Source organism: Rhagoletis pomonella, unplaced genomic scaffold (genome assembly GCF_013731165.1).
Source record: "Rhagoletis pomonella isolate Grant_MI unplaced genomic scaffold, Rhpom_1.0 Rhpom_scaffold_00001, whole genome shotgun sequence".
Lineage (NCBI taxonomy): Eukaryota > Metazoa > Arthropoda > Insecta > Diptera > Tephritidae > Rhagoletis > Rhagoletis pomonella.
The window spans coordinates 22,618,591-22,635,625 of NW_023458555.1; the positions used below are offsets into that span (position 1 = coordinate 22,618,591).

The 17,035-nt window shown below is 35.3% G+C and overlaps 1 protein-coding gene across 2 annotated transcripts in view; it reads left to right on the forward strand.

The window, feature by feature from the left end:
- Positions 1-17,035, forward strand: part of LOC118741292 (nuclear protein localization protein 4 homolog) — a 223,629-nt gene that overhangs the window by 5,768 nt on the left and 200,826 nt on the right. For both annotated transcript variants that reach the window (XM_036473223.1, XM_036473232.1), the window contains exons 2-7: positions 35-178; positions 240-329; positions 447-613; positions 678-1,206; positions 1,269-1,467; positions 1,531-1,691. In XM_036473223.1, the coding sequence (XP_036329116.1) occupies positions 35-178; positions 240-329; positions 447-613; positions 678-1,206; positions 1,269-1,467; positions 1,531-1,691 (1,290 nt within the window). The remainder of the gene's footprint in view (positions 1-34; positions 179-239; positions 330-446; positions 614-677; positions 1,207-1,268; positions 1,468-1,530; positions 1,692-17,035) is intronic.

The following is a 17,035-nucleotide window of genomic DNA, read 5'->3' on the forward strand; positions in this document are numbered from 1 at the left end:
TATTTATCTGATGTTCTTCTTTTAACATTTTTAGTTGATACGCGTGCAGTCGGCAGAAGGCCTCAAACGTATCGAGATTTCACCGAAAGCCAATTTAAAAGAACTCTTCGAAACGGTACAACAAACTCTGAAAGTTGATGGCTTCGGACTTTTCAAGGAACGCAATTTCCTTACAGAAGTAGGTTATATAAAATAACTTTAAAATTAGGAATTAAACTAACAGACTTGATATTTTTCAGTTGCATTCTAGTCATTCGCAGAAAGTGGGCTCTTGCCTAAAACATGGCGACATGCTATTCTTAAAGAAAATAGCTGGTACTTCAATACGTGTAAGTGCCCTAACCAAATTCTAAGATCGCAGATCTAGTACAACTGTATAGCCTTTTTGAAATATTTACTTAAAAAATGTATACTTAAATTGTTACTCTTTCTACTTTTCCCTCCAGCGCACCAGCACTACAGCTATAGATGATTTTGAAACTACCAGCACCAGCCGACCGCCAGCACGTAGCAGCAAACAATTTCAGCCTTCCACTGCAGTAGCAGAGGATGAAGTGGATCAAACGCTGTCGAAGATGGATGGCTTAATAGAGCGCGCACGCGATCCAAAAGCGTAAGTTGTATTATAAATGTGTTGTTTGGTTAAACTCCTAAAATTATCTGTTTTCCTTTGTTAGTTGCCGCCACAATGCTAATGGTCGTTGTGTTCATTGTACACCAATCGAACCGTATGATGATAACTATCTGAAGGAGCAAAAAATCAAGCATTTGTCCTTCCATTCGTATATACGCAAGCAGAAGTCAGGCATTGATGGCGGCAAGTATGTCGCTTTTGATGATATCAATTGCCGTATTAAGTCTGGTTGTCGTGAGCATCCACCATGGCCCAAAGGTATCTGTTCCAAATGTCAGCCATCGGCTGTTACACTGAATCGCCAAATTTATCGACACGTTGATAATATTATGTTCGAGAATCCAACTATAGTGGAGCGTTTTCTCGACTATTGGCGTACTACAGCCCATCAAAGAATGGGTTTTCTTTATGGCACTTATGAAGTCCATGCTGATGTACCACTTGGTATACGTGCTACTGTTGCAGCCATTTACGAGCCGCCGCAAGAATCAACACGTGATTCTATTAGATTGCTGGATGATGAAGCGGCTGCCGAGGTGGATGAATTAGCACATGCATTGGGTTTGAAAAAGGTCAGCGCCAATTGGCTTTATATTTCGTAAACAATATTAAGTTTTCTCCATTTAAATTAAAGGTTGGTTGGATATTTACTGATCTCATTACTGATGATCCAGCTGTTGGCAGTGTAAAGCAATTGCGCGGCATTGAGACGCATTTCCTCACTGCGCAAGAATGCATTACAGCCGGAGAATTGCAAAACCGTCATCCGAATCCATGTAAATATGCTTCGAGTGGTTATTTTGGTTCGAAATTTGTTACTGTCTGTGTAACAGGTACGTATAACTTGCATTTAAAATTATAAAACATCCTAACTATTGTTTCGTTATTGCTTTTAGGCGACAGCAGTAAGCAAGTGCATACAGAGGGTTATGCTGTTTCAGCCCAATGTATGGCCTTAGTGCGTGACAATTGTTTAATACCCACTAAGGATGCACCCGAATTGGGTTACGTACGCGAATCAACGGATAAACAATACGTTCCGGATGTTTACTATAAGGTAAGTGCTTCTTTAAAAGTGAAACGCATTATGTGGGAAGCCTTAAATGAAAATCATCCTCGTGAAAATACTTAAAACTAGTAAAAAACATTATGTTTTAACACTTGGGTAATAAGAACACACATAACCTAACTAATACTTAAAACAAAATCTTGTTTACATGTGTTATAAGGATTCTGATATTTATTCAAAAGTCATCGATGGGAAAGTAACTATCGTCGTGCTAAAAATTTCAGATAACATAATTTTCTTAGACCAACTGTTATGAATTGGTTGCAGTCCATTCCATTCTATGATCCCATATGCGATCTACTGGTCTTCATGAGGCGGTGGCATTAATTGTTTCTGTGAATGCCGTTATCAATATCCAATCATCTGTGGATGAAAGTTAGCTTCAACTGCCCCGAGAGACCCGTATAACTCTGGTCCAGTTAAGGTCTGTATTTTGTACCCGTCTCAACTCCTACCTATACAGACCTGATGCCAACAACCCCAATGAGTGTTGAGTGTGGAGGTTCCTCTCGCGACACCAACCACCTCTTCGAACACAACTAACACACACTTTCGTTTGAAAACTTAAATAATACATATGAGAAAAATGAAGTAATGCATACATGTACAGTTTCGACTCAAAACCGAAGTAATGTATACAAGAAAAACGAAATAATGCAGTTTAGGTTACAACACGAACCTACGCATATTAAATGTTATTCCGTTTACAGCATCAGCTCGGTGTGAAATTTAAGATACTTACTGATACTCATAAAACTTTTTCGAGCCTCAAATGCAACTAAAATCTCTCCGAGCTGGTATATAAACAATAACATTTCACTTTCTGTTCTAAGTTCGCATTGAAAACGCATCTTCAAGCTATAAATGCACGAATGCGAGTCACATCCTAAAACCTAATTTTATCTCTAATGGCGGTGTCCTTTTGAGTAATATATTTTCACACAATTTAGGCGAAGTCTATCGAAATTCCAAACATTTACCTTTGAAGATAATCAGCATTGTAGGTTAACAAAGATTGCGAAGCATGCTCTTTTGAAGCATTCTAACTACATTTTTTTCCTATAGACTCATCTGATTCTTCTATGTTTAGGTCAATCATTAATTTTTCTGTCTGGCTTTCTGTATGTACATACCGAGTTTTTGGGCTGTGCTCTGGTATTTATGTTTGATTTGACCAACCGACTTTGGTCCCATTTCTGGGTCTATTGAAGCGGAGGCCGCCTCTATTCTAGCTAAGCCGTCAGATTCCTTTGTATCCCTTAGTGACCTGACACTCACAGTAGTTGTATGTTATTCTAATCAGCTAGGGAATTCAGTTCCTAAGGATGATTTAACCTCGAAGGATGATAGTCCTCAAATGCCGCCTTGCTGTCGCTAAGGATTAGAATTTGCTCATTACGCTTACCTCTATGTAAGTAGCTTCCTTCTGGGACCATAAATAGCCACCACAATGCCTTCTGATATTTTGGAGTCGTCTGTGTGCACGCCGCTACTTGTTGGAGTTGCTCCAGGTCGCCTTGCTTTAGAGCTCTGTTTTGAATTTGGGGTAGAGGGCTAGTGGGAGCTGGGATCCTAGTTTCTCCATATTCCTAGTTTATAGGACCTTATCTCTCCCAGTTCTCTTGTAAAGTTTAAGAGAGTACGCTTGGCTTCCTTGGTTCTATGGTGATATACAGTGGCTCAAGTTCAAGACCTATCTAGAGTGCACGCAATGCCACTGTGATACAACCACACATCAGTTTGGTGAGATACTATTTCACCGTGGCTAAGGCGGCTCTCGCAGCCCAAGTTACTACCCCATAGGTCACTAGGAGTCATACTTACATAGTTTACATCTATACTTATTAGGCTTTTGGGGCTCCACCCCTAAGGTTGGCTAGCTTAGCGCCTGCACACCATTAGTGACCTCATAGCTTTTGTTGTTGTGGTGTCTACGTTAAATTTCCACATCAGCCTAAAGTCGAGGATTAGACCCAGATCCTTAGCCTCCTCGGATACCTTAACTCCGAACTCACCCACCACTCACCCAGGATTATATTCCTCGTACTTAGGAGGCTCCTTCTACTTGTGAAGGATACGATGGGCGTCTCGGGGGGATTAATATCAACCATTGATGTAAAAAACCCCTAAGTTTACACCTCTTTGTATTCTATCGGTAAATGTTGATTTGAACTTTACTCTGGAAATGATTACTATGTCATACGCATACTCCTACTGCCAAGTCCAACAGAAGTGGTGACAGTATCCCTCCTTTCGGGTATCCTTTTGTTCTTTGCAATGATACCATACTATTCCCCATATCGGTTTCAGCAATCCTTGAGGGAGGCTCCCAATACGATGGAAAGACCAAGTGGAGAAGGACTTGCCTTCACTTGGCTTTTCCAATTGGCACAGACGAGTAACCACTGGCGTGGTTTGTTGAAGTCGGCCAAAATCGCTTAGGCGGGTACAGCGCCAAATAAGAAGATGAAGAAGTCTCTTCTCCCAACTTTAGGAATGAAAACTAAACGCGCTTCTCTCCACACTTCTAGAATGTAGGTGTAGGTGTGGCAGTATCAGTCTCACGCCCTGCTTCAACGCCACTATCTTATGCCATCTATCCCATGGGATTTGTATCGATCGAGCGAGTCTAAAGTCCATCCGACCGATCGCCCAGTGAACAGATCCTTTGTCATCGCCCAGTCTGGTGGGGAAAGTCTGTACTCTTGAACTTCAGCTCTCTGTTAACCGAGAATGACATCTGGACTCACTGTTTAGGAACCATTTGGTGTCCAAATTGCTTGTCTAGTAACTGTTGTTTCTCTTGCTAAGACTTTGTGCAGCCTTGCTGCTGCAGGAGTAGATGAGATATCCTCACAGAACGTTCTAAAGCTGCTCCGTTTGGCCTTTTTAATCTTCTTTTATATATTCCGTCAGACTAGCTGTGTACTTGACTCTGTGTACGGTTGACCTTATTGAAGACCCTGCGCACCCTTTTCCTGAGTGCTGACAGTTCCCGAGACCACCAGCCAGTTTTACTTTTACCACTTGGGTCGGGTTCGGGACAACTGGAGTTAAAGTCGTATATAATCGCAGTAAGCCCATGTCACCCTAAAAATGATTACATTCAAATGCTGGTGCAGGTTAGACATTTTTTGTAATTGTTTTGAATCTACTGACGAGGTTCCGTCATCTCTTTCAATATCTAGTTTAGATAAAAACCGGGTTCAACCGGCAATTAAAGTTGTTGCACCGAAATTCTTTCTTAAACATTTATACATTACTCGCTACTCGTGCTCAACAGCAGGGAACACGGTTGTCACTAAGCCACTCACGAGTGATTCACAGGCCGGAATACAGTCGAAACTGGCTCCAGACAAGGAGGAGTTTCAGGAGTTGACTGATGCCAAATTTCGATAAAAAAAATTGTCCTCGGGGTACGTTAAAAATGCCGTGTAAAAGGGGATCAACTTTACGCTGTTCTGTCACCTGGAACGCAATGTGTGGGGCACGGCGAGTTGACATGTTAGTCACGTAGCTTCAAGGAACCGAAGGATAGCCTTGGGTGCTTTTCTTGCTCTGGCGTGTTGCACGAGTTGTAGGCCGGGAATACGGAGGGTGACGGCCGCATACTTGTGGTCCGGTTCGTATGTGACCCCAAACCAAAACAGCTGTAGAATTCTGGGTGCGCCCAAAAGCATGGAACATAGCCGATAGTGAGGCGGCGTGCCTTATGTGAAGGTCTATGGGAAATAGGTGTATAATAACATTGAGGGCATCAGTAGGGCAAGATATCATCGCCCTTGTGGTCCTGACCCATGCAGCCTTCTGAACTCTGCCTAGTTTCACATAATTATACTGGTCCACCATACCAGAGAACCGTAGCATAAGATCGGACGTACAACCACTGCGTACGGGTACATCCATAGAACCACTTTTGGATTGAGACCCCATGTCTTCCCAAAAAGCCGCAAAAGGTCAGTGCGAGGTGCAACGCTGTTGAAAAGTATTGATCCAGAGCCGAAAAAGGATTGGTAAAGTTTGCCGATTAAAGCAGGGTTAGATCATCGAAACAACAGCTATCAGTGCTAATATCCTATTAATTGTTGCTGGTAGAATTGAATCCTGGCATCGGTTGTTGTTGTAGCGGCTACAATAACCCCGCTCAGATCGGTTGATATCTCAGTGGTTGTCGTCGAGTCATGAGCTGTCTACCCGCATGCCGGACACTCATTTCGCATTTAATCTGCTTAGGTATGAGTTTAACCTGCTACAGTAGCCACAGAGCAAAGCTGGGCTATTGTGGTTCTTGTCTCCCGAGGCATATGAAGCTCCGTCTCGTCGATGTGCGGTGGCTGTGTGCCTAGAACGGCATTCACAGGCCTGGTGTCTACATAACTCGAGACTGACTCCCTGTAAATGCCTCTCAAGGCCTGTCGATAAGCTGACGGGTCCAGAGGCTGTTTTATCAACCTCTGGACTTCATCCGTCAGTTCGTGGAGATGCCTCCTGACATGCCTGGGCGAGGGCTCTTCTGCAAGCAGATGTCTATTTGGGTGGCCACGTCAATGGCTCGCAACAAGAAACTGCTTGCAGAGCATTGTTTTATGCTCCTTTATCGGGAGCATTTTCGCCTCGTCGTGCAGGTGGTGTTCTGGCGACATCAGAAGGCTTCCAGTCGCTGTCCGTAGTGCGGTGTTCTGCGTCGTCTGCAGATTCATCCACTGCTTCTTACTAGTCCCCGGCGACCACACTGGTGCTGCGTAACTTAAAACCGGCCGGCCTATTGCCTCGTATGTTGCCAGCAACGTTTCTTTGCCTTTGCCTCAAGTACTGCCGGCTAGCGACTTGAGGACCTTGTTGCGGCTATGTACTTTGTTGACAATAGTGGTTGCTTGCGCAGAGAAGGCGAGTAGACTCTCTAAGGTTACTCCGAATATTTTGGGGCTATTCACCGTCGGAATTGGTTATCATCGACGTGAATTCTCAGCGGTAGCCTCACCTCCTTTGTCCAGGTGGTGAACAAGGTCGCAGAGGATTTTTTAGGGGAGAGGGTTGGGGGCTCCTTGCAGTGAAGAAGCGAGAAAGCTCGGAGAGATACCCGTTTACTTTCGAACACAAGTCATCAATTCGATTCCCAGTCGCCATGATCGAGCAATCGTCGGCGTAAGAGATAATCGAGACTCCCTCTGGTGGTTGAGGGAGTTTTGAAATATAAAAGTTGAACAGTAATAGGGAAAGGACACCACCCTGTGGAACCCCCTGTTTTATTTGCCTAAGTTTGCTCGATTTGTCTCTAAACATTACCGACGAGTGTCCACCACTCAGATAATTTGTCGACCGCCGTTTAAGCCTCTGTGGGAGAGAGGAGGCCTCTATATCTTCTAGTAGCGTGGAGTGGCTGACGGTGTCAAACGCCTTCGACAGGTCCAACGCTACTAGAATAGTTCTCTCACAGGGACGGTTGCGGTTAAGGCCACGTGCTATCTGAGTGTTTATGGCGTTAAGTGCTGTGGTTGTGCTGTGCACTTTACGGAAACCATGCTGATGCTTCGCTGGGGTCAGGTGGTTTGTAAAATACGGGAGTTGCAAGGCCTCTAGGTCTTCGCTACCGGGGAAAGGAGTGTTATCGGTCGATAAGATTCTCTTTTGTTGGCTGGTTTCCCCGGTTTGAGCAGTGGGACCACTCTCCTCACCTTCCAGATGTCTGGGATGATGAGAGTTGCCATTGACATCTTGAGGACCTCCGTTAGGTACTCTACTGCCGCAGGACCCAAATTTTCCAGCATCAACATGCATATTCCTGGCATCGGTCTTATTTATTGCCGTTGAACTAAAATGCAAAATTCACTCATTTCGCGCTAAACATTTCCCGCCAATTAAAAGACGTTTCGCTTCCTGGCCATTTATTCGCAATTAATACCAATAACATATACATTTAATAACATATTCTCTTCGGGTTACATTTTCTTAACTTTTTCAAAATTTGGTTTTATTTTTAATTTAAAATTTTCACTTATTTAGTTCACTCACATTTTATCTTTGTGTTTGCATTTAACATTGAACAATAAGTTAATCAAATGGCTTTCGGTATTTAATATACTATTTTTCATTTATACATAAATGTGGTAAGAAGTAAGTAACTTAAGATTGGAATGAAAATTATTTCGTGTTCTATGTTGCTTTCAAAAGAAAACTTTTCAACTTGCCATCTAACCGCGTATCACGAATTCGATTCACTTTTGCGTGCAAGAACAATAAAATGTAGCACAAAATGTATATTTTCTAAGTTTCGCTTAGAAAGTGTCCAAAACTATGCCACAATAAGTTTTTAGAATTTTCGATTTTAAGTGTAAAGTGACTTTGTTTCGCGGTACGTGCTGAGATTGTTAAGATCGCTTTTATTTACCTCATATGAATATGTATATAATTTTGGGAAAAGCGCATGGAGTTGATGGATTTTTACAGGACAATTCTGGCAACTGTCTTTCACCTCACCGCCAGTCTTTTGTAAGACAAAATTCTCGTAAGACGATTGTCAATTTTGGCAACTATCTTGAAAGCTCTTTTCTGTTTTTCGAAAGATTATTTAAAAGATCTGCTAACGTTATTCTGTTTGTCCTTTAGCAATAAGTTTTCTAAAAATTAGTTTTAATAATATATAACTCTCTTTAAACTAATAAAAACCGAAAATTAAAAGAAATTGGAATTAAAAATTTTTATCAAAATTAATAACTAAACAGGTTTTTTAAATCTAAAAGGGGGAAAAAATAAGTTTCAGAAACTAAATGAAACGAAAAAAAAATTTTGTTCTTTCAAAAATATTGAACTCTTAGAATAAATAGAAAATTCAATAAATAATAATAATAAAACAATAAAATCAAAAAAAAAAAATAAAATAAAAAAATGAAATAAAAAAATAAAAAAGATTAAAAATATAGTGTATTAAAACAAATATTTTTCTTTATAAAAGATCTAAATCTAGAAATTAATAGAGAATTCTATGCAACCAAGCAAAAATAAAAACTAAAAAAAAATATTTTTTCCAATAATGAATTCTAAAAATTAAACGAAATAAAATATAAACCAAAATATATTTAATAAACGAAAAAATACATAAATACTAAAAAACTATTAAAACCGTTCTCAGCGGAATTATATATGTAATACAAAACCCTGTGGAACGTTTCCAAAGAGAAAAAAATGGGAACAAAAGTCTCCGGAACGGTTGGAAAAGACCTTAACGGGAACAAAAATCTGAGGAACTTTCTCTCGAAGAACAATTTGGGAACTAAAATCTTCGGAACCTTTTGACTGAGAACGAAACGGGGAAAAATCTTCTCTGAACTATATGCGAAGAATGTAAGCGAGAACAAAATTTTTCATATAGCGTTCATTATTTTAAAATGTTTGAATATTAAAATTAATCAAAAAGGAACTGACAGATAATTATGCAAATCAAGTCAACAAAAGACTTAAGACACGAACTTTTCTTGCACAAAAATGAAAAATTGTTCCATAAATGTACAGTTCACCCTAATGACAAACGATCTGGAAGTTAAAATGATCCAGACTTCCCCTGGATTAGAATTAACAATCGTGGTTCTCACTGAAATGATTTTTCATCCCAACACACAGACTGCCATCGGATTCTTAACGTTAAGTTCTCAAAACTTTTGTTCTCGTTTTGTTCTCTGTTTTCGAAGATTTGCTCTTTTTGAAGTCGGCTAAAAAAAAAAATAATTACAAAAAAGCGAAAAACTCCGTTGTCCGAGATCTCCAACCAGGAATCACACGAATGACACGCCAGTGCTTTGCCCACTCGGCCATTGCGACTGTTGTCAAAAGAGCTTTTCACCATAAAAGTTGGCATATTAGCTTTTTTAACGACTCTCGTCCCAGATCATACAACATCTTTTTAATTATCTTTCAATTGTCTTACAAAGGACTTGCAATTATCTTAGCCGGAATTGCCCCGTTATATACAGCATCTGTATTTGCCACTATGTCACTATTTTATTTTTGGACATACATTCCTCTCGTTTGAATCATTTTATGCTTGTTTCGAAACTATTTCTGTGCTCTTAAAAAATATTTTTTCTTTAGTATAAGTATAACGAAATTTACTACTTATAAGTCTATTATACGCTGCTAACAAAATTTTTTTTAACTGGTAACTAATTTTTTTTGTAAAATTTTTTGTTAATAAAATTTGTCAGATTTTCGATTACAAAATGTTCGGAAACTTTCCGAATAGATCTGTTAGTAACTATACAAGAGAAATCTAAAAAAAAAAATTCAAAATTTACATTTAGTTACCATTCACCATTTTGCGTTTAACGTAACGCATGCTAAGCTAGACAATAGATTTGTTTTGTTGTAATTTTTTTACTGTTATTTTTGTATGTTTCCAAAATTCAAATATTATATACTACGTATTTGCTTAAGCTTTCCACCTACATACATACATCGTTTTACTGCTTGTTTTTATTGGCTTACGTTTTTCGTTAAATTAGACGTTTATTCACTTTGTACCAAAATATCTGCGCTCTGGGATTGTCCATTTCAAAATGTCATAATCCACTTTTGGGGTTTCTTAAATTCAAGTAGTATTTCTTCTCGGCTTTCGCTTGCTTACTTTCGTTTTCTTTTTCATTTTCATTGTCATTTTCGTTTTATTTGTTTGTTTTTCTCTTTGGGTTTGTTTTTATTTTATTTATTTTTTTGCTTTTATTTGCATTTGTATTAACTTTCATCATGCTAACATTTAATATAATAGACATTTAAATACAATTAACTTTGTGGTTTATGGTTTTTGGTTGGCGTTGGGTAACTGGATTTGTCCCTTTTATTCGAATTTTTTTTTAACGTGTATATATATTTTTTATTTTATTTTTTTTGAGTAGCATTTTACAAAACATTCAAAGCATTTCCAGTTGGGACAGTCAATTGAGCAAGTAAAATAAATTGGATTTTAAAAAGCTAAAAACGTATTTTTTTCTTTCATTTTTTCATTAATTTAAATCAATAACTTTTTTGTTGGTTGTGTGCCGAAATGATAAGGATTTTATAAGCTTTTTTTACGTTGTTCCTTTGTTTTTTTTTGTTTTTAATTTGGCTGCGTGCAATTTCAATTTCATTCGCATGCGAGTTTTTCTCATCGCAGTTATGTGCATGGAACTAAATAATATTTACATTTTATACGTTTTTCGTTTTTTAGCTTAGAGTTTTGTTTATTTGTTTTTCTTGTTAGCAGTTCAAAAAATTTTGTCACTTAAAACAGTTTAACGGGTGGGCTGAATTCATTAAGAAAATTTTCTTTCTCCGTTTTTATTTTTATTTTTCTCAGTACTACATACTAGTTCCGCTTTCGAGTGCTACATTTTTCGTTAGTAAGTACATAGTAGTAAATCTAAGTCATAATATATGTATGTATGTAAAAAAGGTAAAAGTGATTTATACCTGTAAGTTTTCGAGTGGAAAATTTGTAAATATATTTCTATATATTTCTATTTATGGTGTCTTTGGTGGTAGATTTCTGGTTTTTGCTTTCTTCTTCGCTTTGAAATGTATGTAGGTATGTTTGTAATGTAATCGGCAAATATTTGATTGTTTATGAATGATTTTCGTTAGCTTTTTCACTCCTTGACGATCTCACTCTATTGCGAAAATTGTTTATTTAATTTGAAAAACTATCGTGTTATTGTGGATTTCAAATTAATTTTAGTAATTTGGAAGTAATGCGAGTAATTAGGTTGAGCGATGCATCGGAGTAGTATGTATTTCCTTACGCAATTAGTCTTCTGACATGTCTTTGGAAATTAAGGTTTTTTACTCAAGAGTAAACTGATGATTTTTGTTTCTCCATAACATTTTTCATTAGAAACAACCTCAAGCTCAATAAAATTGTTGAATACAATTGTTATAAGGCCATAATTAAAAAAATAAAAATTTAATTTGAGTTTCTCCTAAATTATCGGCATGAGATTCAGTACCCTTGTGGATAAGTATTCACACTCTCTAATACAAAAACAACAACCCCGACTACCTTTAATAACCAACAAACAGATATTTCTCCCTATCTTTAGTTTCGATAATATTTTTGTCTTGAAAACTAAAATCTAACGCCAATCTATTATTATTATTAATTGTCAAAAACCAACCCAGTTTTATTAAAAAAAAAACTATTATTTTTAAAAGTTTTTGTTTTTTCATTGTTGATATCGATAAATGCTTGATAAATGTCGATAATATGGTTGAATTTCTCTGTTTGGTTGGGTTCCGATAATTTTTTTTCTCCCCCAATATTCCCTCAATGACTTAAACTGATTAAAGGGTAAGTCAAAATTCTTTCTCGGATATTTTCGATAAGGATGTATGCTAGTTAGAGATAATAGTCGATAACTTTTTGTGGGAACAATAAGTCATTTCTTTGCTCAAGTAGATTCGATTACTTGTTGCTGCATTTTTTCATAAAATAACTATGGATATTAGATAAGAGGAGGGATCACATTTGATTTTCGATAATTATCGATAAAATTGTATATTTGTTAAATATTTGAATTCGAAAAATTTTTGTTGGATAATCTTTTCGCAAATTTTTTTGACAATTATTTTCGATTAAACTCATTTCGATAAATTCTTTGGAGGCAATCATTTTTTTGTTGAAGCGAATTTAATTGTGCTATTCGTGTGATTTTTGTCCTTGCTGAAAATCCGTAATCTTAAATTTTTTGATAAATTATTGACAGGTTATCGATAATTTTTAATTGTTTTTTTTATAGATTATTAAAATTTAAGCTGCAATCTTGAAATTTTAAATTAATTAACGATAATTTTTTTTCTTTGACAACTTAATCACTTATTAAAACGTTTTATGTCTCATACTAAATAGATAGTAATAATTGATAATTTTTAGATTTTGTTTGACGAAGTATTTTTTTCGTATCTAAAATTTTATACGTCTCACACTAGTTAGTTAATTTTTAAATATTTTTCGATAACTTTTTCGATTTTTAAAATTCATACTTGCTAGTTCTTGTAATTGTGGTCGATACGCAACCCTGAAAAATCTTAAATTTTTCTAACAGTGGAACATTTTTGTGTTTTAAAGATAAGAAACTTGTTAAACCTTATTCCGTATTTCCACTAGGCATTACATGACCAAAAAAAAAAAAAGAATACTTTTGCCATTAAGTAAACAATTTTTTTTTATTAAATTCGTTTCCAAACGGCATGTTTTAAATAGCACACATTTTTCGTAATTTCAATGGAAATTCGGCATTATGCAAATGGCAATCGGCAATTCGGCAAATGGCCGTTGCAATGTCAGTGCTACGATGCATACTTCCCTTTTTATACATATATCAATAAATAATAAAATTTTTTCACTCCTGCTGCCCATCACTAATTACTCGCTTACCACTCTACCTTATTCCCTGTTTACAAGAAGCATTTATGCATAAAAAGCATTTATAAATTCGTAACTAACATATTAATTGTAGCTGCACATCTTATATCTCTGTTACACTTTGTCTCACTTGCAAATTGTTTGGAAATTTCGCCTTAATTATGTTGCGTGGCAGTTTTGCCGTTTACTCGGTATATATGTAGAAGAATATCGTGAACACATCTAATAAATTTTCTTAAATATGCTTTTCGTCTAACTGAACACTGTTTCGTGAACGAGAAATGTTAAAATTTTTTTTCAACATTTAAATTTTGAGGGGCCGGGAAACAATGTCAACTTTTTTAGGGGTATTCACAAGGGCGTTGTTCAAGTTTTTTTTTTATTATTTTTTCCAATATCATGGGTTGCTTTGTTAAAAAGGCTTTTGAAATATTTCAGTGCGCTTATTTTTAAATTTTTTGCTATTTAACTTGCGACGGCAGCTTTTAGGCATATTTCTATTACAGTTACCATTTTTTGCTTGCTTATGTACGTTAGCAACGCTTCGTCTTGCGTATGGCAATGAGTGTTTGAATACCCCTTTTGTTGTAAATACATAAATGTTTTAAAGTCTTTTATTTATAGCTACTCTTTGTACGCAACACGTGCGTATTTTGGAACCCCTTTTCTTGTGTGGGAATATTTGTTTTCTTAGCAGTTTTGTACATATATTTGCCCATATGTACATAATGTTTGCCCTCTTTATTGTACTTTATAACGCATAAAGCTTTTACATATATCGAGTGCCGTTTATCTTCGAGTAGTTTTGTGTTCCAATGTACAAGTATGAATGCATTTGTTAAACAGAATCGAAACGAATCGAAACGAATCATAGCTTAAGTAGTAAGTCTCTTAATAAGTGTATGTATGTATATGTATTACGTACAAACATAACTGTTTGTTTGCTAAAGTTTCTTTCTTTTTCATTTTATTTGCGTCTTATTCTGCTGATAGTACATCGAAATGTCGCTTTGTTTTGTATAAATGTCGAGATGTGTTTTTGTGATTTTTTTAAATCTTTAATATACGCAAAGAAATATAATTCGAAATTGTAAAAGTTAAGTCATAAGTTATACATTTTATTGTATAAATAGATTATATACATATACGTAACGATTTTAATATATAGACGTAGATTTGTTCTTATTTATTTTTTTGTTTTTTTTTTTCGAAACACGTTTTTTTAACGAAAATGAATTTTAAACGCTTGAAGGAGTTATATGTATGCACGAATGCAAATACGTTTTTTTGTCGGTTTAGTTATACATATTTATTTTTATTATTTTTTATATGCTTGCATTTTAAGCGTAGAGCGAGAGAGAGAGGGAGAGTGGAGCTTCGAACTGTCAAATCGTTTGAAATTATGTTGCAGAGAAACTAAGTAGTATTTTACTAACCCGATTTTATTTCAATTGAGCTCATCTTTTCAGTTTTCAATTTACTAATTGCTATTTCTTAGTAAAATAAATGATAAGTCTTCTTCTTCTTAGTTGCACTACAACCGCTTGTCGGTTTGGACCAAAACAAAAATAAATATATTTTCTGTGCCGAAGCATTCAAACAAAACAAAAAAAAAAAAAATAACGTTTTGTCAGATATTTCACCGAGGTATTTTTTTTAAGAACAAGGTTCAATGAGTTTGAATAAATTTTTTTTTTTCGAATTTGGTAGAATTCTGCAGAAAAAAGGCTATAGTACATAATCTTACTTAAACTCATCTAATTGTTATTAAATCGCGAAAAAAGTAGCGAATTTCCACAAAAAAGTATGCTCTTTTAATGCTTAAAAATATTAAAAAAAAAAAAAACGAGTTTGCCTTAGTTACACCGCTTTACAGTAAAAATGTTTCATGGATGCCACTATCCAATTCCTCCGTAGAATTATTACAAAAACCAAGTTAATTTTTTTCTATGGATAAGTTATCGAGATATTTGTAAATTGCCGTTATTCAGCTTTAAAAAAAAAGTGGTACCACTTCATCACCTATGAGTATGAGCAAAAAAGTGTGTCTCAGGTGTATGTACATGGCGTATGCGTAACATTCTTTTCTGCTCATTTTTCATACAAAATATTTTTGCGCCTCTTTATTTGACTCATTCCTTTCATATTTCTTCATTGATTTTCTTCATTGGTAGCTTCATTTTTTGTAACAGAACAGGTATTAACACAAATGCAAATAATTGACAAAAAATTTGTTAGTTTTTAAGTCTTAAGTTTTTAAGTTTTTAGTGAAATTTGAATTTTTTTGATTTTTTCATAAAATAAAAATCTGGAATGATTATTAATTTCTTAGAAACTATCAGGTGTATTTATACGTTTTTTTTTTTTGGAAAATTTTGTTTGTTTTCATTTGCAATTGGCTCTTGAGATATACGTGATTCTCGGAAACTTATCCAAAGAAAAAAAATCAACTTCATTTTCGGAATCACCGGTCAATTCTTCATAGCAATTGGTTAGTGGCATCCGGAAAACAAAAAAAAAAATTTTGATGAAGAGAGTTGCCACCTCTTTCAAAAGTTAAATTCGATTAATTAACAAGTTAAACAAAATATTACGGTAATGTGGGTGTCAAACGAAAGCGGTTCAGAAACTATATATTTCGGAAGTATTTTTTAAGAGGGTCGCCACGTGTTAAAAAAGTAAAGGTAAACTGATTGATAACTAAATACACTTTAAGACGGTTGCTATCTGTTTAAAAAGTTAAAATCAATTCTATTACAACGTTTAAATGAAATATTTTAATGTAGGTATCAAACGAGATAGGCAAAATGCTTTATTGTAGAAATATTTTTAGCGGGTTTCCATCTTTTTCAAAAGTGAAAATCAATTTAAATAATATATTATAATATGTGTGTCAAATGAGTGAGGTTTAGGAAAGTTTTATTTCGAAAATATTTTTGAATATCTCGTCCTCCTTTTCAAAAACAAGTTAACCGTTCGTCGATCTTTGGGTAGAATCCTGCCTAAAATACAATCTAAAAAAAAGAGTTTAAATTCAAGCAGAAATGTCTATCTATTTATTCTGTTCAAGCTAAATGAAATATACGAATGGGATTTTGACATGAAAAAAGAAGCGTGGGCAGTAGGGTAATTAACTCGGTTTTTCCAAACGAAATTTTGATTTTTCGAATATCGAATAAACCGGATTTTTTGATCGAACAATCCGGCTTTTTTTTCCTTTTCTGGTACATTTAAAGTGGGTAAAAGCTAGTATTTAAAAGTTTGATAATTAACGAGATAACCTAATCAATTCCCTTGGTATTAACGAACGTAAATTAACATTTCTGAAGTCTTACTATATTGAAAAAAAACGAACAATTTAAAAGAACTTAGAATGTAAGGGAACTTACAATATTCGAAATGCACATTTTGTATAAGTTAAGAAACAAACACATAAATAGTTTTTATTTTTTTTTTTCAAAAATTTAACCTTTTCCACTTTTTCGAAAAAAAAAATGGTTTTTCGGTGAAATTTTGCAGAACTTTCTTTTTTCTCCGCAGGAACTCTAGAAATTTTGAAAACTACTACTTCTACTCAGAACATTTTTAATTTTTACTTTTTCCAAACGTTCAACGTTTTCGACTTATTTTTCGACATTTTGCATTTTTTTCGACCTGTTTCATTTGGAAAGGATACAATTTCGACATTTTCCGTTTCGATTAAACATTATTTCGAGATTAAAAAAATTTTTAAATTTCGACATTTTTATTTTCGCCTTATCGTACGGATCCCTTCTCAAACGTTCAACTTTTTCGACTTTTTTTCGACATACTCGACATTTTGCATATCTTTCGACTTTTTCATTTCGAAAGAATACAATTTCGAAATATTCCGTTTTGGTAAAACATTATTTCGTTCTTTAAAAATTTTTGAAATTTCGATATTTTCATTTTCGAGTTATCG